General features: G+C 44.6%; 1 protein-coding gene across 5 annotated transcripts in view; it reads left to right on the forward strand.

Moving 5' to 3' along the window:
- LOC105705426 (multidrug resistance-associated protein 1-like) overlaps nucleotides 1-24,776 on the forward strand; it is a 57,146-nt gene extending 32,370 nt beyond the window's left edge. For 3 of the 5 annotated variants that reach the window (XR_010339631.1, XR_001104673.3, XR_010339632.1), the window contains 2 exons: nucleotides 13,431-13,492; nucleotides 13,596-24,776. Coding sequence is in view for 1 of the 5 variants with exons in the window: in XM_064368787.1 (XP_064224857.1) it covers nucleotides 13,431-13,492; nucleotides 20,377-20,572 (258 nt within the window). In the remaining 4 variants the exon portion in view is untranslated. The remainder of the gene's footprint in view (nucleotides 1-13,430; nucleotides 13,493-13,595) is intronic. The other 2 variants (XR_010339630.1, XM_064368787.1) reach the window with 2 other exon arrangements.
- Nucleotides 24,777-26,876: the final 2,100 nt, after the last annotated feature.

A 26,876-nucleotide genomic window follows, 5' to 3' on the forward strand; every position in this document is an offset into this window, starting at 1 on the left:
ATTGCAACTCCTGCTTTTTTTTGCTCTCCATTTGCTTGGTAAATCTTCCTCCATCCCTTTATTTTGAGCCTTTGTGTATCCTTGCATATGAAATGTGTTTCCTGGATACAGCACACTGATAGGTTTTGGCTTTTTATCCAATTTGCCAGTCTGTGTCTTTTGATTGGGGCATTTGGTCCATTTACATTTAGGGTTAATATTGTTATGTGTGAATTTGATCCTGCCATTTTGATGCTAGCCAGCTGTTTTGCCCGTTGGTTGATGCAGATTCTTCATTGTGTTGCTGCTCTTTACCATTTCATGTGTTTTTGGAGTGGCTGGTACTGGTTGTTCTTTTCTATGTGTAGTGCCTCTTTTAGGAGCTCTTGTAAAGCCGGTCTGGTGGTGATGAAATCTCTGAGTACTTGCTTGTTCACAAAGGATTTTATTTTTCCTTCACTTATGAAGCTTAGTTTGGCTGGATGTGAAATTCTGGGTTGAAAGTTCTTTTCTTTGAGGATGTTGAATATCGGCCCCCACTCTCTTCTGGCCTGTAGGGTTTCTGCTGAGAGATCTGCTGTGAGTCTGATGGGTTTCCCTTTATGGGTAACCCGACCTTTCTCTCTGGCTGCCCTTAGTATTTTCTCCTTCATTTCAACCCTGGTGAATCTGATGATTATGTGCCTTAGGGTTGCTCTTCTAGAGGAATATCTTTGTGGTGTTCTCTGTATTTCCTGGACTTGAATATTGTCCTGCCTTGCTAGGTTGGGGAAGTTTTCCTGGATAATATCCTGAAGAGTATTTTCCAGCTTGGATGCATTCTCTTCATCACATTCAGGTACACCTATCACACGTAGATTAGGTCTTTTCACATAGTCCCATATTTCTTGTTGATTTTGTTCATTCCTTTTTACCTTGTTTTCTCTAATCTTCCTTTCTCGTTTTATTTCATTGAGTTGATCTTCGACCTCTGATATCCTTTCTTCTGCTTGGTCAATTCGGCTGTTGAAACTTGTGCATGCTTCGCAAAGTTCTCGTGTTGTGTTTTTCAGCTCCATCAATTCACTCGTATTCCTCTCTAAGTTGTCCATTCTCGTTAGCATTTCATCAAGTCTTTTTTTCAAGGTTCTTAGGTTCTTTGCATTGGGTTAGAACATGTTCTTTTAGCTCATGGAAGTTTCTTATTATCCACTTTCTGAAAGCTGATTCTGTCATTTCATCACACTCATTCTCCATCCAGTCTTGTTCCCTTGCTGGTGGGGAGTTGTGCTCCCTTGTAGGAGGAGAGGTGTTCTGGTTTTGGGTGTTTTCATCCTTTTTGCGCTGGTTTCTTCCCATCTTTGTGGATTTATCCACCTATCGACTTTGTAGTTGCTGTCTTTCTGAGTTTGGTAATTTTAAGTCTGCAGCAGCTGAACTCATAAACCTCCTTTTCTTCCCCCCAGGTGTTCTGGCCCAGGGAGTAGTTAGGGCTTTATGATTTTCAGCTGTGTTGCTGTCGTTTTCCCTGCCCACAAGGTGGCAGTCTAGTCACACAGCCTGCAGAGGCTTTGCTGAGCTGCTGTGGGCTCCGCCCAGCTTCTGTGTGAGCTTCCCTGAAGTCCTGTTTATATGGGTGTAGTTAGAACTTCTTCCGCTATTCTGGCCCGCCCCTGTAGTGACGGAGTCTCTGTAGTGGCGGGTTGTCTTGGTTACAGCAAATTGCCCCGGGAACTGCAGGGTGTTTCCCGATGGAGGACGACCCTCCCCCACAGAGCTGGACTGTCCCTGGTTCAGCCGTGTTTCCAGTGGGGCCATCTTTGCCTGGGAATGTCTTGGCTTAACTCCCTGCCTCAGCTCCCCTTGCTGGCCCAGAGGGAACACAGTCTCGTTCACTTTGCTCAAGGAGCTGCCACTCCCTGCCCCTGGTGCAGGCCGAGCGGCTGCTCCGGTCCAACCAGCGGCGCTGGGAACCCGTGGAATTTCTCCGCCAGTGAATCTCCTGGTCTGTGGGCAGTTAAAATCCTCTGCCCTGTGTGCCACTGCATCAGCCGAAGCAGCGGCACTGAGATTCGTGGCACGCCCTTGCCAGGGGGTCTCCTGGCTTGACTCCCTGCTTCAGCTCCCCTTGTTAGCTCAGAAGGAACTCTGTCTCTCTCACTCCGCATAAGAAGCCGCTGCCCCCTGCCCCAGGGCGTAGGCTGAGCGGCCACACCGCTCAAACCAGCGGCGCTGGCGACCGGTGGGGCTTCTCCTCCTGTGTATCTCCTGGTCTGTGGGCAGTAAAAATCCGTCTGGAAATGCGGTGTCCACTCACCCTCTGCGCCTTCTCTCGGAGCTGCAATCCCGACTTCCTCCTAAGCGGCCATCTTGTTCAACATTTGCCGATCTGCATATTTCTATCATTTTTTCTTTCATCTTGTTAATCTATTTTGTCCTTTTCATTCGAGTTATAGGATAATTCATTTACTGATTTTTTTGTTACTAATTTTTGTTTGGTTATATTTCTTCTGCTGTTTATTCCTTCTATTGCTGTTTTAAATTTGGTAAATCATGCTTTTCATGTTTGAAAATCTTTTCATCTCAAATCTTTCCTCAGATTATTCTGATTTCATTTTTACAGATGCAAAATTCACTCAAAGTCTTTTAAAATAATAAGCACCTTGCATTTTATTATTTTTCTTCAACTTATACCAGATACTGTGAGATTGTCAAGTTTTAAAATCTCCTTTTCAGCTCTAGGGCATTTCAACTTTAATATTAGTGTGTTTAATACCCCTTAGGACTTGGAAATAAAAGAAAATGGAGTACCCATTTGTTCCTTCAATCCAGCCACCTCAGCACATAATTAAAATGTGGTATTGGTGCTGGACACAGGGCTCATGCCTGTCATCCCAGCACTTTGGGAAGCTGAGACAGGCAGATCCTGTGAGCCCAGAGGTTTGAGATCAGCCTGGGAAACATGGTGAAACCCCATCTCTACAAAAACTTAGCCACACACGATGGCTTGTGCCTGTGGCCCCAACACTTGGGAGGCTGAGATGGGAGTATTGCTTGAGCTCAGGATGATGAGGTTGCAGTGAGCTGTTAACTGTACTCCAGCCTGGGTGACAACAAGACCCTGTCTCAAAAAAAAAAAAAAAAAAGTATGAAATTTTTATTAGCATAAAGTTAGGTCTACGAGTTTTATTTGCAAAGATTACCATGAGGGAGTAATCTCTAGACATTTTTGCCTTCCTGGCCTATTTTGCAAAGTGGAGAACTGGATCAGGAAAACAAGCAGAGCTTGAATACACACTGCCATTTTTGAGAGGACCAGGAATTCAGAACTTGAAAGAATTGGAGTTCTTTCTTTCTTTAATTACACTTTGGAGTTTTGCCCTCGGGATCAAGAAATGAATGTGAGTTCCTCTTACCTAGGAGTCCAGTCTAATGCTAGACATACATGGTAATAAGCACAGGCAGTGTGACAGATATCGGTGGTGTGAAGGTGAAGTGAAGAGACCCATAATTCATGGTTGATGTTTTCTACTGAGGGGCCAGCATGGGTTTTATGCAGAATGGAGGACATTCGAGATTTCATTTTGGGGTAATATACTGTAACCTGGGATGGAAAAAAAAAATTACAAAGCAATGCTTACATTCAGGTTGGAAACCTTGAATTTGTACTGGTGCTAATTACGGTTTTTTTTCCTAGTAGTATTTACCGCCCCTATTCAGGACTGGAAAATGAAACTAGTGTATTTACTCAAAATAGGTGATTTGAAGGCAAATGGGACTGAGCAAAGTAGTGCTTTCGTCTTTCCTAAAAATACCAAAATTAGCCCCATGTCTTGGCTCATTGTAATCCCAGCTACTTGGGAGACCAAGGCAGGAGGATCACTTTAACCCAGGAGACAGAGGTTATAGTGAGCCAAGCTAATGCCACTGCACTCCAGCCTGGGAGACAGAGCAAGACCCAGTCTCAAAAACAAAACAAAAAACCCACAAACATACGTGGTATGTTTGAACCTGTTGCACTTACTCTCCTTGTCCAAGCTCAAACTGTCTCTATTTTAGCCTGTGGTGCCACTTCTGCTTGGCTCTTGGACCTTGTAACAATCCTGTTTATGCTTAGTTTTCTTGTTGTCCAGTGTGACACAATGTTCTTGGCTTATCTTGCATATTTCCTGCCCAGCCACTTCTCCAAGAAGAATGTGAATGTTTAAAACAAAATGTTTCAGTGCCCCGGTTGCACCCCAAACCAACTTAATGAGAATCCCTGGTGGGTATAGGGCCGGGATACATGCAGGGTCCCCAGAGTGGAGTGCAGTGGTGGAATATCAGCTTGCTGCAACCTCTGCCTCCTGGGTTTAAGTGATTCTCCTGCCTCAGCCTCCTGAGTTAGCTGGGACTACCATTGCGAGCCACCATGTTGGCCAGGCTGATCTCCAACTCCTGAACTCAAGTCATCTGCCTGCCTTGGCCTACCAAAGTGCTGGGATTACAGGTGTGAACCACCACACCCCGCCAGGATACAGTATTTTTTGAAAAGCATGTCCAGCCTTGGATGAAAACCAGTTGAGGAGAGTATGCTGCCTTATCGGGCTCTGTAAACACCTTATCTCTGCACAAGGCTGTGACTTTGAGTGGAGTCCTTGGTGTAAGGTCTGTTCTCACCAAGGATAAAACAAAGAAACTGAGGCCAGCATGAAAATAATCCAATGCAAGGGCATTTATTCAGGCTCCCGGGTGACGTTCTGCGGTCTGACAGGAGGGGCCAGAGAAGTTGCTCAGACTCCTCAGACGTGGGATTTTATAGGGAGTGGAGGCGTTTGATTGGCTGTGCCCAAGGTGAGTGAGACAAAATGGTGGGGAATGGCGCCCAGATGGAACAAAATGGCAGGGAGTGGGGCCCAGATAGGACAAAATGGTAGGCAGGGAGTGGGGCCCAGATAGGACAAAATGGTAGGCAGGGAGTGGGGCCCAGATAGGACAAAATGGTAAGCAGGAAGACAAAATGGCAGGCACGGAGTGGGGCCTGGATAGGACAAAATGGTAAGCAGGAAGACAAAATGGCAGGCATGGAGTGGGGCCTGGATAGGACAAAATGGTAGGTAGGGAGTGGGGCCTGGATGGAACAAAATGCTATCACGTAGGTCCTGTTGGGGCTTTTGGTGGGGGGAAGGTGTGTCCAAGCTCCTGGCAAGGGAAGGAGGTGTGTCCGAGCTCCCGGCAAGGGTAGGGGGTGTGTCTGAGCTCCCCACAAGGGAGGGGGGTGTGTCCGAGGTCCCCGCAAGGGAGGAGTGTGTCTGAGGTCCCCGCGAAGGAGGGGGGTGTCCGAGCTCCCCGCGAGGGGAGGAGGTGTGTCTGAGCTCTAAGCATCGCAACCAGCCTTACATTCCAACCTTTTGATGATAGAGGGCACCGCTCTTCCTGACTACTTCCTGCTGAATACGGGTGAAGTAAGAGGGACAGGTCGAGTTGGACACGTCCAACTTCTCGCATACGAGCTTGTAGCGATGTATTGGGTTCTAGTGGTGGGGCCTTGTTTCCAGGATTCCTGCAAGTAGAATCACCAGGCATAGTAGGGGCTGGCTTTAAGGGGAGATATTAGAAGAAATGTTACGAGGAGAATTTGAAGGATCAGGAGTTGATGGGCAGGGGCTGCGGGTGAGGCAAAGGTGAGTGGGGCCCAGGGATTTGGATTTCCACTGGTCATTTTGTGGTGCCAGTTTAAGGCGGGACACATGATACCACAGGGTGTGACCCAGGAGCTTGGCAGCCGTGGAGGTGGTCAGGATAAGATGTTGGGTCCTAACCACCTGGGCTGCAGAGATCCTGGCTGGAGCTCCCAGAGGAGAACACTATCACCTGGCTGAAGGAGTGCTGCCGGGTGCGAGTCTCCAGGCCCTGGAACAACGGGGAGAGCACAATCTGCATGCTCCCTGAGTAAGTGGTGGAGGAGAGATACATAGGGAAGGTAGGTGGCTAGGGGAGGTGGTTGCACTGGGAAATTATGAGAGACCAGGAAGGGTTGACCATACAGCAACTCAAAGGGACTAAGGCCCGTTGGTTCCCATGGGGTGGCTCGGATCTGGGCTAGAGCAAGAGGTAGGAGAGTAGGCCAAGAAAGTGTTACCTCAATGGTCAGTTTGGCCAAATGGTCTTTGAGAATGCCGTGGGCCCATTTGACCTTACCCAATGACTGAGGGTGGTAGGGGATATGTAGTTTCCAGGAGATGTTGAAAGATTTGATGACCAGCTGGACTACCTGGGCTATGAATGCTGGACCATTGTCTGACTGGATGGTGGCAGGTAGGCTGAAGTGGGGGATGATCTCTTGAATAAGAATGGAGGCTACCGTGTCTGCTGTTTCCCCAGAAGTGGGGAAGGCTTCGATCCAACCTGAAAAGGTATCTGCAAAGGTTAGGAGGTAGCAAAGTTTTTTGTGAGTGGGCATATGGGTGAAATCAATTTGCCAATCCTGAGCCAGCAGGTTGCCATGCATTTGGTGGGTGGGAAACTGTAGCCTCAAGCTTCCGTGAGATGAGACCTTATATATGTAAGGATTGGTGGATTTCGGCAATAATTTTAGGAGCCTGTTCCAGTGGAAGGGCAATCTTATTTAGGAAGATCCAGCCCTGGTCAGACTCAGTTCCACCTCTTAACATAAGGTCCTATCTTTCTGATGGTGTGCACTTTGGTGACCTGGCTGTGGTAAGGAACAGGACCGGAGCGGGAGCTGGCCTAGTACTGGTTAGAGCCTTTGCTACCGCATCTGCCCTTGCATTGCCCCGAGAAACGGCATCCTGCTGGGCCCGGTGCCCCCGACAGTGGATGACAGTGACCTCTTTGGGGAGTAACAGAGCCTGCAAGAGGTTTGAGATATGGGTGGCATTGACTATGGGGGTCCCCTTTATGGTAAGGAATCCTCATTCTTTCCAAAGGGCAGAGTGACAGTGGGTAATAAGGAAAGCATACTTGGAGTCTGTAAAGATATTTGCCCATTTTCCCTTTGCTAGTGCAAGAGCTCAGGTTAAGGCAATGAGCTCTGCCTTTTGGGATGTTGTCCCTTCAGGGAGTTGGTGTGCCTTGAGGGTGGCTGAATCTATGACTACAGCATAGGCCGCTTTTCGCTGTCCCTCAGCCGTTATTACTGAACTCCCATCTACATCCAAGGTAAGGTCTCGGCTGGAGAGTGGAAGGCTAGACAGACCCTCTTGTGGTTTAGGAAATGCCTCTATTAGTTCAGGACAGGAATGAATTGGGGAAGGGGAGTGGGATGGAAGGGGAAGTAAAGTAGCCGGGTTGAGTGGAGAGGAGGGATGAAGACTGAAGGATTTTCAATGAAGAGTAGATGAAACTCTTGTAACCGGGAAGGTCCTAGGTGTGCGCGAGACTTATGAGAGAAGGTCAGTGAGCCGATGGGGAGAAAATACCAAGACGGGCTGGCCTAAGGTAAGTTTTAGGGATTCCTTAGTGAGTTCTGTTGCCGCCCCCAAGGCCCGCAGGCAAGGCTGCCATTCCCTGACTGTGGGGTCAAGTTGCTTTGATAAACAGGCTACTGGATGATACACAGGGCCTAGGGGCTGGGTTAAGACTCCAACCGCAATTCCCTGTTTTTTATCAGTGAACAAATGGAAGGGGTGGTTGAGATCAGGTAACTGGAGTGGAGGTGCCATGGACAGGGCAGTTTATAGGGCTTTGAAAACCTGTTTTACTACTCCAGGGTGAGAGAGGGGTCCCGTGGGTGTGTCTTTAGCTGCCACATACAGAGGTTTAGCCAGGGAGGTAAAATTAGGTATCCAATGGCGGAAAAATCCTACAAATTCTAAAAGGGAGAGACTTTGGGCTGCTGTCTCTGGAGGCTGTAGTGAGAGGAGTGCCTTTTTACGGTCTGTCGTCAGGCTCTTAGTTGTAGGAGTGAGGCAAATGCCTAAGTAAACTATTGAGGTGACTGACAACTGTGCCTTGGATGGGGATACTCGGTATCCTTTGGATCCCAAAAAGTTAAGAAGAGTGGCAGTATGCTGTTGAGACAGGGAGAGGGAGGGACTACAGAGTAAAAGGTCATCCACATATTGTAGGAGGAAACTGGGTAGAAGAGGGCAGGAGCTGAGATCAGCTGCTAAGGCCTGCCCAAAAATATGGGGACTGTCTCTGAATCCTTGGGGCAAAACTGTCCAGGTAAGCTGTTGTGACAGATTAGTGTCTGGATCAGTCCAGGTGAAAGCAAAGAGAAAATAAGATTCAGGGTGTAGAGGAATGGTAAAGAAGGCATCCTTGAGGTCAAGAACTGTAAAATGGGAAGTGTTGGAGGGAACGTTGGATAACAAGGTGTATGGGTTGGGGACTACCGGGTGGAGGGGTACTACTGCCTCATTAATAAGGCGTAGGTCCTGAACCAAGCGATAGTCACCGGACAGCTTTTGGACTGGTAATATAGGAGTGTTACAAGGAGAACTGGTGGGAATAAGGAGTCCCTGGGCTAGGAGTTGAGCGATGATAGGCTTCAGGCCCTGACGGTGGGTCTTTGAAATGGGAAACTGCGGACATGAGGGAAAGTTAGTAGGATTCTTGAGAAATATTTTAACTGGTGTGTGATGTCTTGCCACTACAGGCTTGGAAGTATCCCACACCAAGGGATTGACTATATTGGGAGGTATAGGGGGTTGAGGCAAAGGGTTAAGACAGGGTGTAGTCTCAGGAGAGACAGTAGGAGGTGTGTATGTGAGGGGGTTGAATTTGAGTATGTGAGATTAGTGAGTTGGAGAGTGGCCCCTATAGTCTGGAGAATATCTCATCCTAGCAAGGGAACTGGGCATGAAGGTATGATTAAAAAGGAGTGAGAGAAGGGGTGTCCCTCAAGGAGATAGGTTAGGGGAGGGGTTTGGTTGGGATAGGAAAGCCTTCCATCAACTCCCATGACCAAGACCTGGGAAGGTATGCTAGGCCCTGAGTAGGAAGGTAATACAGAGTAGGTAGACCCCATATCCACTAAGAAGGAAATGGACTTACCCGCTACCTGCAGCATTACCCTGGGCTTGGCAAGGGTGATGGGGGTCCTCGAGTCCGGGCTGCATCAGTCATCCAGAAGGCCAAGAAATTCAGGTGAAGGGACTGCCTCCTGCAGACCGGCCTGCTCCCCACATAGAGGTGCGGGGAGTGGGCCTTTGGTCCGGGATGGGCAATCAACCTTCCAGTGTCCAGTTCATTTGCAATTTGGGCAAGGTCCAGGGGTGGTCTAGGACAGGGGCACTCCCGGGCCCAGGGTCCTTCTTGACCACATCTATAACAGGACCCGGATGGGGCCCTTAAAACATTTCAGAAGGGTTTTGATGGACCTCCCTCACCAGATGTTCAGTGGGCTGCCAGCCTCAGGGCTGCTACAAGAGCTCGGGTTTGGAGGCCTACCTTCTGCCTTAAGTTGGCCTGTCGGGTGGCCTCAGCCTTATCCTCTCAGCCGTTAAAAACTTTAAATGCCATGTTTACCAGGTCTCGCATGGGAGTCTGGGGGCCCTCCTCAGCTTTTTTAAGTTTCCTCCTTATATCAGCCACCAACTGGGAGATAAAGTGGGTGGCTAGGACCGTAGCTTCTACTGAGAAGCCGGATCCAGCCGTGTATGGAGGATCATAGCATTAGTTAAGCGGTCAAGGAAGACGGCTGGGTTTTCATCAGGTCCCTGAGTTATTTCCCTTAACTTATCATAATTGACTACCTTTTGGGCTGCGTTTTGCATGCCCGCCAGGAGGCACTGTAGCATTTGATCTCGGCGGCAGTGGCCATCTTGACCGTCCTGATAGTCCCAATTAGGGTCGGCCTCTGGGACCGCTGCTGCACCTACTGGCATCTGGTTATCAGTCAGATGTACCTGATTAGCATGTTCCTGGGCTGCTGTAAAAATCCGGTCGTGCTCGTCTGGGGTGAGGGTGGAGGATAGGATTACAAACGTGTCATGCCAGGTTAAACCATATGCCTGAGTAAGGCAATGGAATTCCTTGGTGTAAGCAGTAGGGTTGATGTAAAAAGAACCTAGGCATTTCTCAATGGCCGATAGGTCGGAGAGGGAGAAGGGAACGTGCACTTGGACAATGCCCTCTGCTCCGGCCACCTCACGGAGGGGGCAAAGGAGGGAGGCCTCGTTGTTGGGAGCACTGTGTGAGCAGGTGTGAGCACAAACAGGAGAGGCCAGGTTGTAATTAGGATGTGGAGGAGCTGAAGGGGGTTGAGGTTTGTCATAAGAGGATTATTGGGTCGGGCCAGCGGAAAGGAGAGTTCCTCAGATGCATCAGGGTCAGAAAAGGAAGAGAAGGAAGGTGGAGGGGCTAAGGGTGAAGAGGAGGTTTCTTTGTCTAGAAGCACCTGGGCGGTGGTGCAAGAGGAACAGAGGGTGGGTCGGGAACAAAGATACCAGAAAGCCTGCATGTTTATAATGATCATCATTAGGAAGAAAACAAGAAAAGACATGGCCAGGGCTATCTGCCACATGGCTACAATAAAGACAGTACCACATACAAGACTGATGAACAAAGGGTGTGTGCCCCCCAGATGGGAGACCAGTCTGATGCCTTCACAGCCACGTCCCCATGGAACTGCAGGTTGAGGCCCACACAAGCCCCGTAGCTGTTAGGCTGTGGGACTACACATAAACTCACTCACTAACTCACTCGCATTGGAGTTAGGAAAGGAGAGAAGGATAGAGCTAAAGGTAAAAAGTGCCACCATCTTAAGGCTATGGTATGGCCGCCATTTTAGAAGAGAGGGAGAGAGACGAGAGAGAGAGAGAAAAAAAAAACAGAGAAATAAAAAGAAACCGAAAAAGAAAAAAACAGATGAGAAGGAAACTGTATTTTCGGGTTCTTTCTAACGGGAGCCTTTATGCCAAATAGGCCAGTTTGAATTAAAGAATTTGGTATAAGCCAGGGGTTTGGCTCTGCCGTGAGGCAGGGCTGCTTAAACAGGGCTTCTGAGTACCCACACCTTGGTTGCTGGTGAGGGTTCAGGAAAGTGGGGACATTTTCCTCAAATTTCTGACCCTAAAAAACCCCTCACGGGGAGAGAACAAGAGTGTAGGGACGTCTCCTCTTACACTCGGGTCCCAAACTGGAGTCACGGACTTGTGGGGAAGGAAGCCGGAGTCACGGACCCACAGTGGGAGGCCTGCCAGGGTTGTGGACCCGTGGGGAAGGAAGCCGGGGTCACAGACCCCACAGCAGGGAAGCCAGGGGTCACTGACCCCATGGTGGTGTGAATCCCTGATGCTGCAGTGGTTTTCAGACAGGGACTCCCTGAAAGCAGCAGGTGGGGCAGTGGGTAACAGAAGTCTTACCTTGTGGTGAAACGGCAGCTTCCCCGTCTTGCTCTCCGTGGAGGAGTCAGTTTCCCCCAGGAGGGGTCTTACAACTCCTCCTGGGTTTTGGCACCATCTGTAAGGTCTGTTCTCACCGAGGATAAAACGAAGAAACTGAGGCCAGGACGAAAATAATCCAATGCAAGGGAATTTATTCAGGCTCCCAGGTGAGGTTCTGCGGTCCAACAGGAGGGGCCGGAGAAGTCACGTGGACTCCTTTGAGACATGGGGTTTTATAGGGAGTGGAGGCGTTTGATTGGCTGTGTCCAAGGTGAGACAAAATGGTGGGGAGTGGGACCTGGATGGAATAAAATGGCAGGAGTGGGGCCCAGATAGGACAAAATGGCAGGCACGGAGTGAGGCCTGGATAGGATAAAATGGTAGGTAGGGAGTGGGGCCTGGATGGGACAAAATGCTATCAGGTAGGTCCTGATGGGGCTTTTGGTGGGGGGAAGGTGTGTCCGAGCTCCTGGCAAGGGAAGGAGGCGTGTCTGAGCTCCGAGCGAGGGTAGAGGGTGTGTCTGAGCTCCCTGCGAGGGAGGGGGTGTGTCCAAGGTCCCCATGAGGGAGGGGGTGTGTCTGAGCTCCCCATGAGGGGAGGGGGTGTGTCTGACCTCTCGGCGATGCAACCAGCCTTACACTTGGCTAAAGCTCTCATTGCTACCTGGTGACCTTTCTTCCTCTCCTAGTTAAAGCTTGTGTTTCAGAATTTTGACCTGAATGTATCTGTGTTGAAAGCCAGGCTTGGTCTGTCATCCCAGGACTCTGTGTCGGTCCATTTCCTTGCCTGTATGTTGAGTCGGGGCTCATCTTCGTGCCTCTGGGAAATAAGTTAATTGATAGCTTGCTTAGACTCTCTCAGTACTTTCCCTTGCCCTTAGAATGAATACCAAAATATGTGGTCTGCAGTATAGACTGTGCACAGCCTTCAGTGTAGACTGCTCAGGCCCCCTCTTGGTTCCTGGAGTCTGCCATGCTTCCTTCTACCACCAGGCCTTTGCACATGCTGCTGTCTGCTCGGAATGCCTTGCCTTTCCTCATTACTTAGTTCTCTACTCATCTTTCAGGTGTTAGCTTGACTGTCTTCCTCGGGGGAGCTTCTCTGACCCTGGTACACCAGATCAGCCCCCATGTGCTGACTTTGTGTCATTGGTAATATTTCTCTACCTTCAGGACATGTATCAAGGCCCAGAAGTTGCAGTTTTGCATTTGTTTGTGTGATCATTTGATACATGTCTCTCTGGAGCTTGACTCTTTGGGGCTCACATCCTGTCTCCACCACTTCTAGCTGTGGGACCTTGAATAAATCATTTCATCTCTGGTTCCCAGTTTCTTTTAACTGCAAAACAGGGATGATATAATACTTTCACCTACCTTGTGAGGTAGCGATGAAGATTAAATAGGGTAATTTGTGTAAAGCACCCAGAACAGAGCTAGCTATTAATGGTAGAGAATCTTGGAAGGTATGACTGATGATTACTGCAGTAGACCACAAGCTCCATATAGGCTGGGGTCATTTCTGTTTGTTTAGATTTGTATGCAGGATGCTTAGCACACGGATGGTGCTCAGGAAATATTTGTTGGATAAATGAATGAAGTGGAGGTAATAGTAATATCATGTTTATAGAACTCCTTGAGGATATAAAATAATGCAAGTATATAAGTTCTTGGTAGCATGTCTAGCTCACAGTAGGAGGTTAATAAATGTTCAATGCCTGAATGAGGAAAATGGGGACAATAGTAATACCAGCTTATGAGGTAACCCTGTAGTACCTTATACTGTGCCTATCACATAGTAGGTGCTCAGAAAATATTTTTTAAATGAATGAAAGTGAGGATGATGATAACACCAGCTCTTAGGGTTGCTGCGGGGATAGAAGATAAGGCAGGACGATAGCTTGTTGTATTGTGGTTGTGCCTGGTGGACACTCTGTTGAGTGAAATGAGAGGAGCTGCTATGAGCTTCTTTCTCTTGGGGCTGAGAGAATCCTTTTGGGGTTCAGAATGGTATGCAGTGGACACTGGTCCTCTTGAAGGAAGAATGAGCAGCTAACGACTCCTTGCCAAGCTCTGGCCTGGAGGAAAAGTTGAATCGTTCCTTTCCCTCTTCCTCCCTAACCTGTTGTTTCTTTCCACTAGAATCCTTGCCCAGAGTCCAGCGCCTCCTTCCTGTCCAGGATCACCTTCTGGTGGGTCACAGGGTAAGGTTGGGCCCCTGAGACCTCAGGGAGGTGGCTGGGAATGAATGAATGAATGAACATACTGAGCTCCCCGTCTGAGTTATCTCCTTTTCTTTTTCTGCAGAGTTGTCTTGAATCTGCCTGTGCTAGCCATGTGGTCTCAGAGACACTAACTCTGTCCTGCAAGTTTATCACCTTGAATGTGATAAACACAAGAGCCATGAGCAGCTTCAATCTCTGCAGAAGGCTTGGCCTGGGAAAGCCATACACTGGACTGCTCTTGCTTTAGCTTCAGATTTGGGTATTTGTTTATTTTTTCTTGCCTAGACATCATGTTCAACCTGACAAATTGGGGTTTTTTAAATATTAACTATAGTTGTTATTGACATTGTTCCCCTCCCATCACCCACTCCTTAAAAAATAATACTGTCTCACCATAGGAAACATGGGTTAAAAAAACTCATGTGCAGATCAGTAGTAAGGAAATCCCCAGAGGCAACCACTGTCACCATTTTAGTAAGCCTCCTTCTGGTCTTCTCTTCTTTTTGAGATGGAGTCTTACTCTGTCTTCCAGGCTGGAGTGCAGTGGCATGATCTCAGCTCACTACAACCTCTGCCTCCTGGGTTCAAGCGGTTCTCCTGCTTCAGTCTCCCAGGTAGCTAGGATTACAGGCATGCACCATTATGCCTGGCCAATTTTTGTATTTGTAGTAGAGATGGGGTTTTGCCATGTTAGCCAGGCTGGTCTTGAACTCCTGACCTCAGGTGATCCACCCACATCGGCCTCCCAAAGTGCTGGGATTACAGGTGTGAGCCACCATGCCCAGCCACCTTGTGGTTTTCTTTTTGTACATGTTTTTCTGCCCATTGTCAACATCTTATTGGGAATTATTGGAAGAATATTTCTTTCACCCTAATATGCATCATCTTTTTGGGTTTTTGGAGACAGGCTTTCACTCTGTCTCTGAGGCTGGAGTGCAGTGGCACAATCATAACTCACTACTGTCTTTATCTACCAGGTTCAGGTGGTGCTCCTGCCTCAGCCTCCCAAGTAGCTGGGACTGTAGGCAGGCTCCACCATGCCCCAAAGATTTTTGTATTTTTTGCAGAGATGGAGTTTCACCATGTTGCCCAGGCTGGTCTCCAACTCCTGAGCTCAAGTGAATCTTCCGCCTCAGCCTCCCAGAGTTCTGGGATTATAGGAATGAGCCACCATGCCCGGTCTCATTCTTCTCTTTATGAACTTTTTACAAACATCTTTTTAAAAGATTAGATGTTTTAAATAATTTCTTCAAAGAGAGTCACTGGGACAGTTGATGTAATTTGTATATGACTGTAGGACACCAGATGCATGCTAATAACATTCATTCTTGTTTTGAAAAATTGTGCTCCAGTAACATAAGAGCATGTTCTGGATTGTAAGGCAATACCCCCAGTTTTTTGGGGCTGAAGGTATGTAGAGCCTACATCTTACCTTTTTTTTTTGAGACAGAGTCTTGTTCTGTTGTCCAGGCTGGAGTGCAGTGGCATGATCTGCATCCTCTGCCTCCTGTCTGTTTAAGCAGTTCTCCTGTCTCTAAGTGACTCTCCTGTCTCAGCCTCCTGAGTAGCTGGGATTATAGGCATGCACCACCATGCCTGGCTAATTTTTGCATTTTTAGTACAGATGGATTTTCACCATGTTGACCAGGCTGGTCTCAAAGTTCTGACCTCAGGTGATCCACCCACCTCAGCCTCCCAAGGTTCTGGGATTACAGGTGTGAGCCACTGTTCTAGGCCTTTAACTGTCTGAATGGTTTAGAAAAAGATGATATGTTTGCATGTGTGTGTTTGTATGTGTGAATGGATAGAGACAGAATGTTACTGTAAACTTGGCAACATATTAATAGTGGTGAGTTGAGTGAATACTTAGTATGATTTGAGTAATTTTTTATAAGTTTGAAATTATTTTAAAACAAAAAATGAAAGTGTTTAACAATTTTTTATTATAAAAGTGTTCAGTTGGCCGAGTGTGGTGGCTCACACCTGTAATGTTAGCACTTTGAGAGGCTGAGGTGGGTGGATTACCAGAGGTCAGGAGTTTGAGACCAGCCTGGCCCATGTGGTGAAACCCTGTCTCCCCTAAAAATACAAAAATTAGCCAAGTGTGGTGGTAGGTGCCTGTAATCCCAGCTACTTGGGAGGTTGAGGCAGGAGAATTGCTTAAAACCAGGAGGCGGCAATTACAGTGAGCCGGGATTGCACCACTGTACTCCAGCCTGGCTAGAGTCACATAGAAAGACTAATATAATAAAACTAAATAAGCTTATCACCCAGATTTGATAATTGCTAATGCTTTGTCATGTCAGCCTTTTTTTTCCCCCCTCAATCTGCAACCTGGTTTTTTTTTTTGGGGTCTGGCTCTGTTGCCCAGGCTGGAGTGCAATGACACAATCAATCAATCATGGCTCCCTACAGCCTCCACCTCCTGGCCTCGAGCATTCCTCCCACCTCAGCCTCCTGAGTAGCTGGGACTACAGGTGTGAGTCATGATGACTGGGTAATATTTTTTATTTTTACTTTTTGTGGAGATAGTCACCCAATGTTGCCCAGGCTGGTCTCGAACTCCTGAGCTCACGAAGTCCTCCCACATTGGCCTCCTGAAGTGCTAGGATTATAGGCATGAGCTACTGGTCCGGGCCCATATTAGCCTTTTTTAATGTAAAATTTTAAAAAGTTGGCGGGGCATGGTGGCTCATGCCTATAATCCTAACACTTTGTGAGGCCAAGGTAGGAGGATTGCTTGAGCCCAGGAGCTCAGATCAGCTTGGGCAACATAGGGTGACTCTGTCTCTACAAAAATAAAAAAGAATTAGCCAGTCATAATGGCTCACACCTGAAGTCCCAGCTACTCAGGAGGCTGAGGTCGGAGGATCACTCTAGGCCAGGAGCTGGAGGCTGCAGGGAGCCGTGATCATGCCACTGTACTCCATCCTGGGTGACACAGCGAGACCCTGTCACCAAATAAATACAGGAATGTAGCTGATCATGGTGGCTAATGCCTGTAATCTCAGCATTTTGGGAGGTCAAGGGGGACAGACTGCCTGAGCTCAGGAGTTTGAGACCAGCCTGTACAACATGGTGAAACCCCATCTCTACTAAAATACAAAACCTTAGCCAGGTGTGGTGGCATGTACCTGTAGTCCGAGACTTGGGAGGCTGAGGCAGGAAAATTTCTCAAACTCAGGAGGCAGAGGTTGCAGTGTGCTAAGAACACAGTACTGCACTCCAACATGAGGGACAGAGTGAGACTCCATCTCAAAAAAGCAAACAGAATGAATGATAAAAAATAGAGTGAATTAGAGCCATCTTGATATTTTCCTCCTAAATCATCTTTTTTTCCCTAAATCTTTTGTATGCACGCAAAAAGCCATTTTTCCTTTATGATCCAACAGAATGAACTGTAATAACCTTGTAATATGTGCAAATGTCTACTGACATTCAGACATCCTCAGCTGTGTGGCTGCCTTCATTCATAACAACAAAACTAGAGGCATCACGCTACGTGACTTCAAACTATACTACAAAGCTACAGTAATCAAAACAGTATGGTACTGATAGCAAAACAGAGATATAGACCAATGGAATAAAAGAGAGACCTCAGAAGTAACACCACACATCTACAACCATCTCATCTTTGACAAACATGACAAAAACAAGCAATGGGGAAAAGATTCCCTATTTAGTAAATGGTGTTGGGAAAACTGGCTAGCCATCTGCAGAAAGCTGAAACTACATCCCTCCTTACACCTTGTACACAAATTAACTCCAGATGGATTAAAGATTTAAACATAAGACCTAACACCATAAAAACCCTAGAGGAAAACCTAGGCAATACCATTCAGGACATAGGCATAGGCAAGAACTTCATGACTAAAACAAACACCAAAAGCAATGGTAACAAAAGCCAAAATAGACAAATGGGATCTAATTAAACTTCAGAGCTTCTGCACAGCAAAAGAAACAATCATTAGAGTAAACCAGCAACAAACAGAATGGGAAAAAAAATTTGCAATCTACCCATCTGACAAATAGCTAATACCCAGAATCTAGAAAGAAATTAAACAAATTTACAAGAAAAAACCCTATCAAAAAGTGGGCAAAGGATATGAACAGACACTTCTCAAAAGAAGACATTTATGCATGCAACAAACATGAAAAAAAGCTTATCATCACTGGTCATTAGAGAAATGCAAATCAAAATCACATTGAGATACCATCTTACACTAGTTAGAATGGCAATCATTAAAAAATCAGGAGACAGATGCTGGAGAGGATGTGGAGAAATAGGAACATATTTACACTGTTGGCAGGAGTGTAAATGAGTTCAACTACTATGGAAGACAGTGTGGCAATTCCTCAAGATATAGAACTAGAAATACCATTTGACCCAGCTATCCCATTACTGAGTATATACCCAAAGGATTATAAATCATTCTGTTATAAAGACACATGCATACATATGATTATTGTGACACTGTTTACAATAGCAAAGACTTGGAACCAATCTAAATGCCCATCAATGATAGACTGAATAAAGAAAATAGGCCACATATACACCATCGAATACTATGCAGCCATAAGAGAGGATGAGTTCATGTCCTTTGTAGGGACATGGATGAAACTGGAAACCATCATTCTCAGAAAACTGACACAAGAACAGAAAACTAAATACTCCATGTTCTCACTCATAAGTGGGTGTTGAACAATAACACAGGGACACAGGGAGGGGAATGTCACACACCAAGGCCTGTCAGGAGGAGTGGAGGATAAGGGAGGGAAAGCAGGGGGTGGAGGGATTGGGGAGGGATAACAGGAGAAATACCTAATGCAGATGACAGGTGGATGGATGCAGCAAACCACCACAGCAAATATATACTTGTGTAACAAACCTGCACGTTCTGCATATGTACCCCAGAATTTAGTATAATTTTTAATAATGGCCGGGCATGGTGGCTCACACCTGTAATCCCAGCACTTTGGGAGGCTGAGGTGGGTGGATCAGGAGGTCATGAGATCAAGACCATCCTGGTCAACATGGTGAAACCTCATCTCTACTAAAAATACAAAAATTAACTGGGTGTGGTGGCGTGAGCCTGTAATCCTAGCTACTCAGGAGGCTGAGGCAGAAGAATTGCCTGAACCCAGGAGGTAGAGGTTGCGGTGAGCCGAGATCGCGCCATTGCATTCCAGCCTGGGTAACGAGAGAAACTGCATCTCAAAAAAAAAAAAAAAAATTTAATAATGAATAAATGAGATGCAGCTTTGTTATGCTGCCCAGGTTGTTCTCAAAATCCTGGTCTCATGCCAGCTCAACCTCCCAAGTAGCTGGAACTATAGGTGTATATCACCACACCCAGCTATTTTTTCTACAATTTTTAATATTTTAGTCTCACTACAGAACCAATAATATAAGTAGAGGAACATTCTTTCCTACCAAGTATATAATAACCAAATAATAAATGTCCAAGAAAAACAGCTATGTGCTATTTGTTGTAGTTTTTCAACTAAAAGCTGCGAGGGAGATTCCATGATTACCACAAGTAATTTGATCCACTGAAGATTTATACTGGCAAAAATACAGATGCTACACTAGTATGATTTGAAAGTCAAAGTATTAATATTTATCTAATTAAACCTTAACCAAATTTCATATTTTCTCTATTGCAGAAAGCATTTCCTAATGTGATTTTTCTGTTGCTATGTATGTTTCAGTTCATTTTTGTTCAGCCCCGACCCTGTCACAGTACTTCTCAATCTTTTGTTAGTTACCAACGTTAAATAAATTTTTTTAATCAACTAGCCATAAGTCTATGGTGTTCTCTGACCAACTTTCCATAACCATCATAAAACAATAATAGTTAAGCTATTGCTAAATTTTACAAGTAAATACTATGCAAAAGTTGACTGAGTGAGAAAATTATACAAGAGACCACTTTACCTTGGTAGTAAGTCAAGTCTTCATCATCTGGTTTAGGGCATGAATCCACACACAGTTCGTGGAAAATGCTTTAGAGCAAAAATATACAATAAAAATTAGGAAGTTGATTTTTTTTCTTACAAATTTTTTAACTGCCAGTTCATATTCAGCTTCCCCCTCCAAAAAACAAAAACACAATCTGGGACAAGGTCAGCCATCTGTATATTAAATAACATTTCCTGATACAATTAAAATATGGCCTCTGTTCTAAAAATAGATTTTGGTTACCTATTTCTGCCTCCAGCTGTCTAAATCTATAAAATATTCAATCAAAACTTACCTTGAGCTCCATAACAAATAGTGACAGCCAACATACTGGCAGAGGTTGACAATAATTTATCCTCAGAAATTATCCTGAAGCAGAACATGAAATTCAGTTAATGGATGACATAACTTTTGTCACCTAAACTGGAAGGAACCTTATGACCTAAAACAAGATAGGAAGATGCACTGTCTCTTGTCCATTGTCTATTTCTGGTTAAAAGACTAATCTGTGTCACTTCAAGATGGCAGTCTTGATTCCTCAGCATGAAAACTACTTAAGGTCCCAATGCTTTCCTTTGTCCCAAAAGAGTGTAGAGAATCCCCTGCTATATTTGAAATGTGTGAGAGCTAAATGTACAAAAGTCTTATAAGGTGTATTTTCTTACTGAGGATACTCTTCCCAGGAAGATTAAAACATTAACAATTATAAAAATTAATTATTTTCACTCTATAGGTCCTACCTTATTCAGGTCTACATAAACTAGTAAGCCCTTAAAAACCTTCATAGACATTCAGATATCCATGGAGAGAGATGGCTGGAAAAACAGAGTCCTGGCAGTTGTACCTCTGTTTTCCTGAGTACTATCTAAATATCTTTCTTCCTGTGGGTTCCCACTTCCAGATTCCACTTATGCAGGGCTCCATGGCAGTTTCCAATCTTCAAATCTTCAGTCTTTGACAGCACTGAAAGGATGGCCTCAAATGACCAGGAGTGGGAGCGCTCTATATCCCTGCTCCTGAATAACAACCTAACTGGAGTCTCTACTATCTACCAGCACAGACACACCTCCAACTCCCCAGCTGAACTTCATGACTGATTTGACAGCCAATGATGCCCCTGACCCAGCCTACATGGATATGGGAAGGACATCAGTGAACTGGAAAAAGAGGCAGAGATGAGGAGACACCTGCCCTGGGCCACAGATCTATGTGGTTCATATCAAGAGAGAAAACATGGAATTGCTACAGTCTTGATAGAAAAGAATAAGCTTTTATATTTCATAATCAGTGCAGTATTCTTAGAAAATGACAATTTTGGTAGTCACAATAAATTTTATAATCCGACTGCTTCTAAAATTAGCTAACTTTGGCATGTCATCTTACTCTGTGAATGACTTTTATAAAACAGCTATCATATCAAAGAACTGGCTGACCCCCAAAAAAAGTAGCCAAAATGCACCTTAATCATATCTTATTCACTCATGTCAAACTTCTTGCTCTGAGGCCTGACAGTTATGAAGAGAAATTAGCTGCTGTGGTTTACCCCAATTCTAGCACTCCCTCCTGCCTCCATTACTGTCCACAGCAATAACCTCTTTTGCTAGACGGGGGCATATGCCCAAGGAACTGGAAGTCAGGTGTCTCAAGCTTCCTTGGTTTTAACTCCAAAGTCCCCCAACAAACTTTTTTTCTTCCCCCTCCCTGCCCTTTCACAAGCCCTCTTCCTTTGCAAAAGTAATCTTTAGATCTGTCATCCTGATGCTTCTCTTCCTAACTGCTTTTTATGGATAATTGCCACCACTTTTTTCATCTGTATTCGGCAGTACTATACACCAATAATTTCTGTTTTCATCTCATTCTGCTTCCTCTGTGGCTAGAATCCTACATCAGAAATGAAAGAAGATTAATGATGTCACTTGATTCTGTTATTTTTTTTTAATTACTATCCAATGGTTCTTTTTCAGATTTCTCTAAAAGAAGGCTATTTCTTTGTTATTCAGAGCTGTGTCCAAGGAACAGCACCAACACCACCTGAATACTCCTGAGGCAGAATTCCACATGTGCTGAATGACAATGTCCATTTTCCAGAAGTTCTTCAACTAATTCATGAAATTTTGGATGCCCTGTTCCACACTAATGTGTTTGCACATTTACCTTAATTGCCCATCTGGAACTTAGCCTCAATTTCTTCCCTATTAAGTCCCTGAATTTAATTCTGCATTATAAGCCATAATGTTTCTAATAAACTTTTAATTAGGCTATACCTTCTCTAACTTCCTCTCCATAAATCACATGACACTATACAGTTATGTTAATTTGGCCTATATGATACTATCCAGTGAAGTTATAACATTTTCTGTAAAACAAATTATGGCCATACATGGCTGACCATTTATGGTGATATTCATCTATGGTAGATAAAACATAGGTCTGTGTGGTGAGGTACCTTAATCCTTAATGCCTCTCCAATAGTGAGAATGACACCAAGAGCAGGAAGATGTTACTCTAATTCTCTGACATATTTTGGTGCTGGAAGCTGATGTTAACCTTCTTTCTTATTTCTATCACCCTGCTCTTCCCTCTTCTACAAATCAATTTGACTTTACTACCCTCCTTTACATATACCCACATACTATTTCTTCATTTATTCCATGTACACTCTGCCCTCCTCATTCTTTCTCATTTCCTGTTCCCTCTTTCCTGACTTGCCTCAGATCTTAGAGTATCTTAAAATGGGAATTAATAATTCAGCTCCTTTAGTGGTACTCTAATGGACTCAACTGCTGACCCCTGATTAGATACACAACTTATCACCATTTTACTTCTCTTTTACTTATTATACATTTAATATAAAACTTTCTTTAGATATTTGAATATATTAGGTCATATTTAAAAAAAAAAATTCAATCAAATGCCTTTTTAAATAAAATAGCATTCTTACCTTCTCCTTTTACATTGACTATACTGTGTTTTGTTTTGTTTTTTTCCATTGGAAGGTCTAGGTAAAAGTTCTGACACTTTCTTGGGGACACACTGTTGAGGCAATATCAAGCATGAGTTTCTGTTTAAAAAATTATAATGAGTTGCATAAATACTTTCTTATCAATTTTCTTTCTTTTTTTGAAACAGGGTCTCACTCTGTCACCAAGGGCTGGAATGTAGTGGCATGATTATGGCTCACCGCAATCTCAACCTACTCACCTCAAGCAGTCTTCCTGAGCAGCTGGAACTTCAGCTGCATACCATCATGCTAGGCTACTTTATTATTTTTGTAGAGATGAGGTCTCACTATATTGCCCAGGCTGGTCTCAAACTCCTGGTTTTGTTTTTGTATTTATTTTTATTTTGGGGGGGGCAGAGTCTCACTCTGTCACCAGGCTGGAATGCAGTGGCATGATCTCAGCTAACTGCAACCTCTCCCTCCCGGGTTCAACAATTCTCCAGTGTCAGCCTCCTGCGTAACTGGGACTACAAATGTACGCCACCACACCCATCTGATTTTTTTTTTGTATTTTGGTAGAGACAGGGTTTCACCATGTTGGCCAGGATGGTCTCGATCTCTTGACCTAATGATCCACCCACCTCAGCCTCCCAAAATGCTGTGATTACAGGCGTGAGTCACCTCGCCCGGCCCAAACTCCTGGTCATAAGTAATCCTTTTGCTTCTGCCTCCCAAAGTGTTGAGATAACCAATGTGCACCACCACACCCAGCACTAATCAATTTATTTAAATAAATCTCAGTTTACCCAAGCTTGGTGGCTCACTCTTAGAATCCCAGCCCTTTGCAAAACCAAGGTAGGTGGATTGCTTGAGACTGGAGTTCAAGATGAGCTTGGGCAACATAATGAGAACCTATTTCTACAAAAAAAAAAAAAAAAAAATGAGTTAGGCATTGTGGTATGTGCCTGTAGTCCCAGCTACTTAGGAGGCTGATGTGGGAGGATTACTTGAGCTTGGGAGGTGGAAAATGTAGCGAGCCAAGATCATGCCACTGCACTCCAGCCTAGGCAACAGAGCAAGACTGTGTCTCCTCAAAATTTCAATTTAGTATTTTAAAACTAATTTGGCTTAAAAAATAAGAGAAGCATGTACTGAAAACCAAAGCATTCCAGTAAAGAATGTCATCTAAACTTTCTAGATCAGGCTCATCTGTTATCTTCATATGTCCATTGGCTTGCTTATCCAAGCATGGCAGCCCAAAGGAAACATATTCACAGACAAAATTATTAGCATGTGCATATTTCCAGTCAGGAACTAGCTTCAAAGTACCTAACTCTACTTTGCAATCTCCACCAAAAATAAGAATACATTTTAAAAATACATATTGGTAGCCAAGGGCAGTGGCTCATGCCTGTAATCCCAGGACTTTGGGAGGCTAAGGCGGGCATATCACGAGGTCAAGAGATTGAGACCATTCTGGCCAACATGGTCAAACTCCATCTCTACTAAAAAAGCAAACATTAGCCAAGCGTGGTGGCAAACACCTGTAATTTCAGCTACTAGGGAGTCTAAGGCAGGAAAATCGCTTGAACCCTGGGGGCAGAGGTTGTGGTGAGCTGAGATCATGCCACTGCACTCCAGCCTGGGTGATGGAGACTCACCCTCAAAAAAAAGCCTTCATAGGCATTCAGATATCCAAGGAGAGAGCGTGCTGGAAAAACAGAGTCCTGGAAAAACAGAGTCCTGGTAGTTGTACCGCTATTTCCCTAAGTACTATCTAAATATATTTCTTCCTATGGGCTTCCAGATTCCACTTGTGCAGGGCTCCATGGCAGACTCCAATCTTCAAATCTTCGTGGCCTCAGATGACCAGGAGTAGCTCTCTACATCCCTGCTCCTGAATAACAACTAACCGGAGTCTCCATCAACTGCCCCAGCATAGATACACCTCCAATTACCCAACTGAACTTCATGACTGGCCAATCATGCCCCTGACCCAGCCTAAATGAACATTGGCAGGCCATCAGTGAATTATGAAAAGCAGCAGAAGTGAGGAGGCACCTGCCCTGGGCTACAGATATATGTAGTTCAGCAATCTCCAGCCCTTAGTACTCAAGAAGCTGTAAGCCACCCCTCTGTAAGTCAGAATGGAAGCACATGATACCACATTTCTATCTGCTGTAGAAACTCTTCCCCACATCTCAAAATGCTTTAGCAATTTTCAGTAAAGTTTGTCAGTTATTGATAAAAAAAAAAAGCAACCTGTTTAAAGTTCCCTTGAACCCTCTACTTTAATGTGCCTTTGTAAATTCCCAACATCTTGTATTATTCTAATTTATTAAACTTGTCATAAACTCCAATATTCTGATCTCTTACTGAAGAATCCATATTCCTATCCAATCCAGTGTTGTTTCTCTTCAAACCTGGCCTTCCCCTGCTTGTTCCATTCTTAGCCACTTCTATTGAGTTTACCAGTTAATTTCATTCTCATTCTATCCACTGGGTACACCAGACTCACTCCCCTTTGTATCGTCCTCGTCGTCATCATCATCATCATCATCATGAGACAGAGTCTCACTAGGCTAGAGGGCAATGGCACGATGTCAGCTCACTGTAACCTCCGCCTCGTGTATTCAAGAAATTCTCCTGCCTCAGCCTCCCCAGAGGCTGGGACTACAGGCGCCCACCACCACGCCCAGCTAATTTGTTTTTTATTTTTAGTAGACTGATTTTCAACATTTTGGCCAGGATGATCTGGATCTCTTGACCCCATAATCTGCCTGCCTCAGCCTCTCAAAGTGCTGGGATTACAGGTGTGAGCCACCATGGCACAACTGTAATCCCAGCTATTTTGGAGGCTGAGGCAGGAGAGGTGCTAAAACCCAGGCAGCAGAGGTTACAGTGAGCTGAGACTGTGCCACTGCACTCACACCTGGGTGAGAGAGCAAGACTCTGTCAACAACAAAACACACATAAAATAAAAAAAGAAGGGTGAGTACTGGGCTTTAAAACGAGTTTAAATCTCATTTCTGCCACTTCCTATGTCCAAAAAGAAAACTATCCTAATCTATTCGAGTCTCAGGTTCTCTAGAGAAACACTTGACCAGAATGTTTAACACACGTTGAAGTACTAGAGGTTATTTTAATTAGTCCTATGATTCCTTAAAATTCTGAAATTCTGCATGCTTTTGATTGTCTATAGGAAAACTGGGGATACATAGCCAGCATAATTTGAAAAACTAATAGAACAAAAGAAACACCAAAAGCAGAGAAGATCACTTTAAAACCTCAAGAGAAGGTTATGGAAATGTCATGGAAAAAGAAAAAAAGACTGGAAAAAAAGTACTGTGGAAGTAGGCAGAAATACCAGCCTAAAGGGAAAAACAAACTAGGAAAACCAAACTTTGGAAAACGAAACTTCCAAACTAGGAAGTCAAATAATTTCTCTCTAAGACTTCTCTAATCTTGCTTTTGTAAGATCTACAATCCTATGGCCAAACCTTTACAATGCCCTAAAGCCTTTGATGGTAAAGATAAGATATTGGTTACAACTGAAACTGTCAAATTTATTAGGACAATCTCTTAGACCAACCTCATTTCTAACAATAACCTTAAATGAGAGTTAACATGTAACTAGATTTGACTGTATTCGTTAATCTGATTCTAACATATATTTTGATCCAATTGCTGCACAGATCTTTATCCATCTATACTGAGGAACAAAAGAAAGATTTGGAAGCTAGGCAGGCTGATGGTTTAACTGTGAGTCAGCTACTTTGTTAACTATGGGATCATTAGCCAATTAATCAAGCTCTCTAAACCACAGTTGCCTATTAAATAAACAGTAGGTTATAAGAATAGAGATGTTGTGATGGATTTATGAGATAAATGCATAGCACATAATGTGGTTAACCCAGAATACAACACTCAACGGATACTAGTTTCTTCCAACCGTATTTCCTTAATTTAATTTTTTAAATCTGTAAAATCCTACCGGACTGCAGATTCATCAGAACTCCCAGAATCTATTAAAGGAAAAGATGAAATGAATTGTAAATCAATAATAAACATATAGAATATTAAAAACATAAGGCACAGTGATGCATGCCTGCAATCTCAACTACTTGGGAGACTGAGGCAGGAGGATCACTTGAGAAACCCATATGTTTGAGACCAGTTTGGGAAACATAGCAAGACTCTACCTTCATAAAAACAATTATGCACCCTTGTGTGCATGTTTTAGACCATTGTTCTTTAAAGTATAGGAATGATGCTTTGTTCCAAAGCATTCCTTTCGGAGCATACCTGAGATCTTCTTAGAATTAATATAAATTATACCTACTGGTATGTGATTAGTGCAGTAAGAACTCTTACTTTCCTTACTTTGCATTTATTAAATGCAAAGAAAACATTTATCAAAATTTGATATCTACAAGTGAACTGCAGTGTACAAGTCATCT

The sequence above is a fragment of the Aotus nancymaae genome, unplaced genomic scaffold (assembly GCF_030222135.1).
Source record: "Aotus nancymaae isolate 86718 unplaced genomic scaffold, 86718_ANA_hifiasm-v0.15.2.pri h1tg000079l, whole genome shotgun sequence".
NCBI lineage: Eukaryota > Metazoa > Chordata > Mammalia > Primates > Aotidae > Aotus > Aotus nancymaae.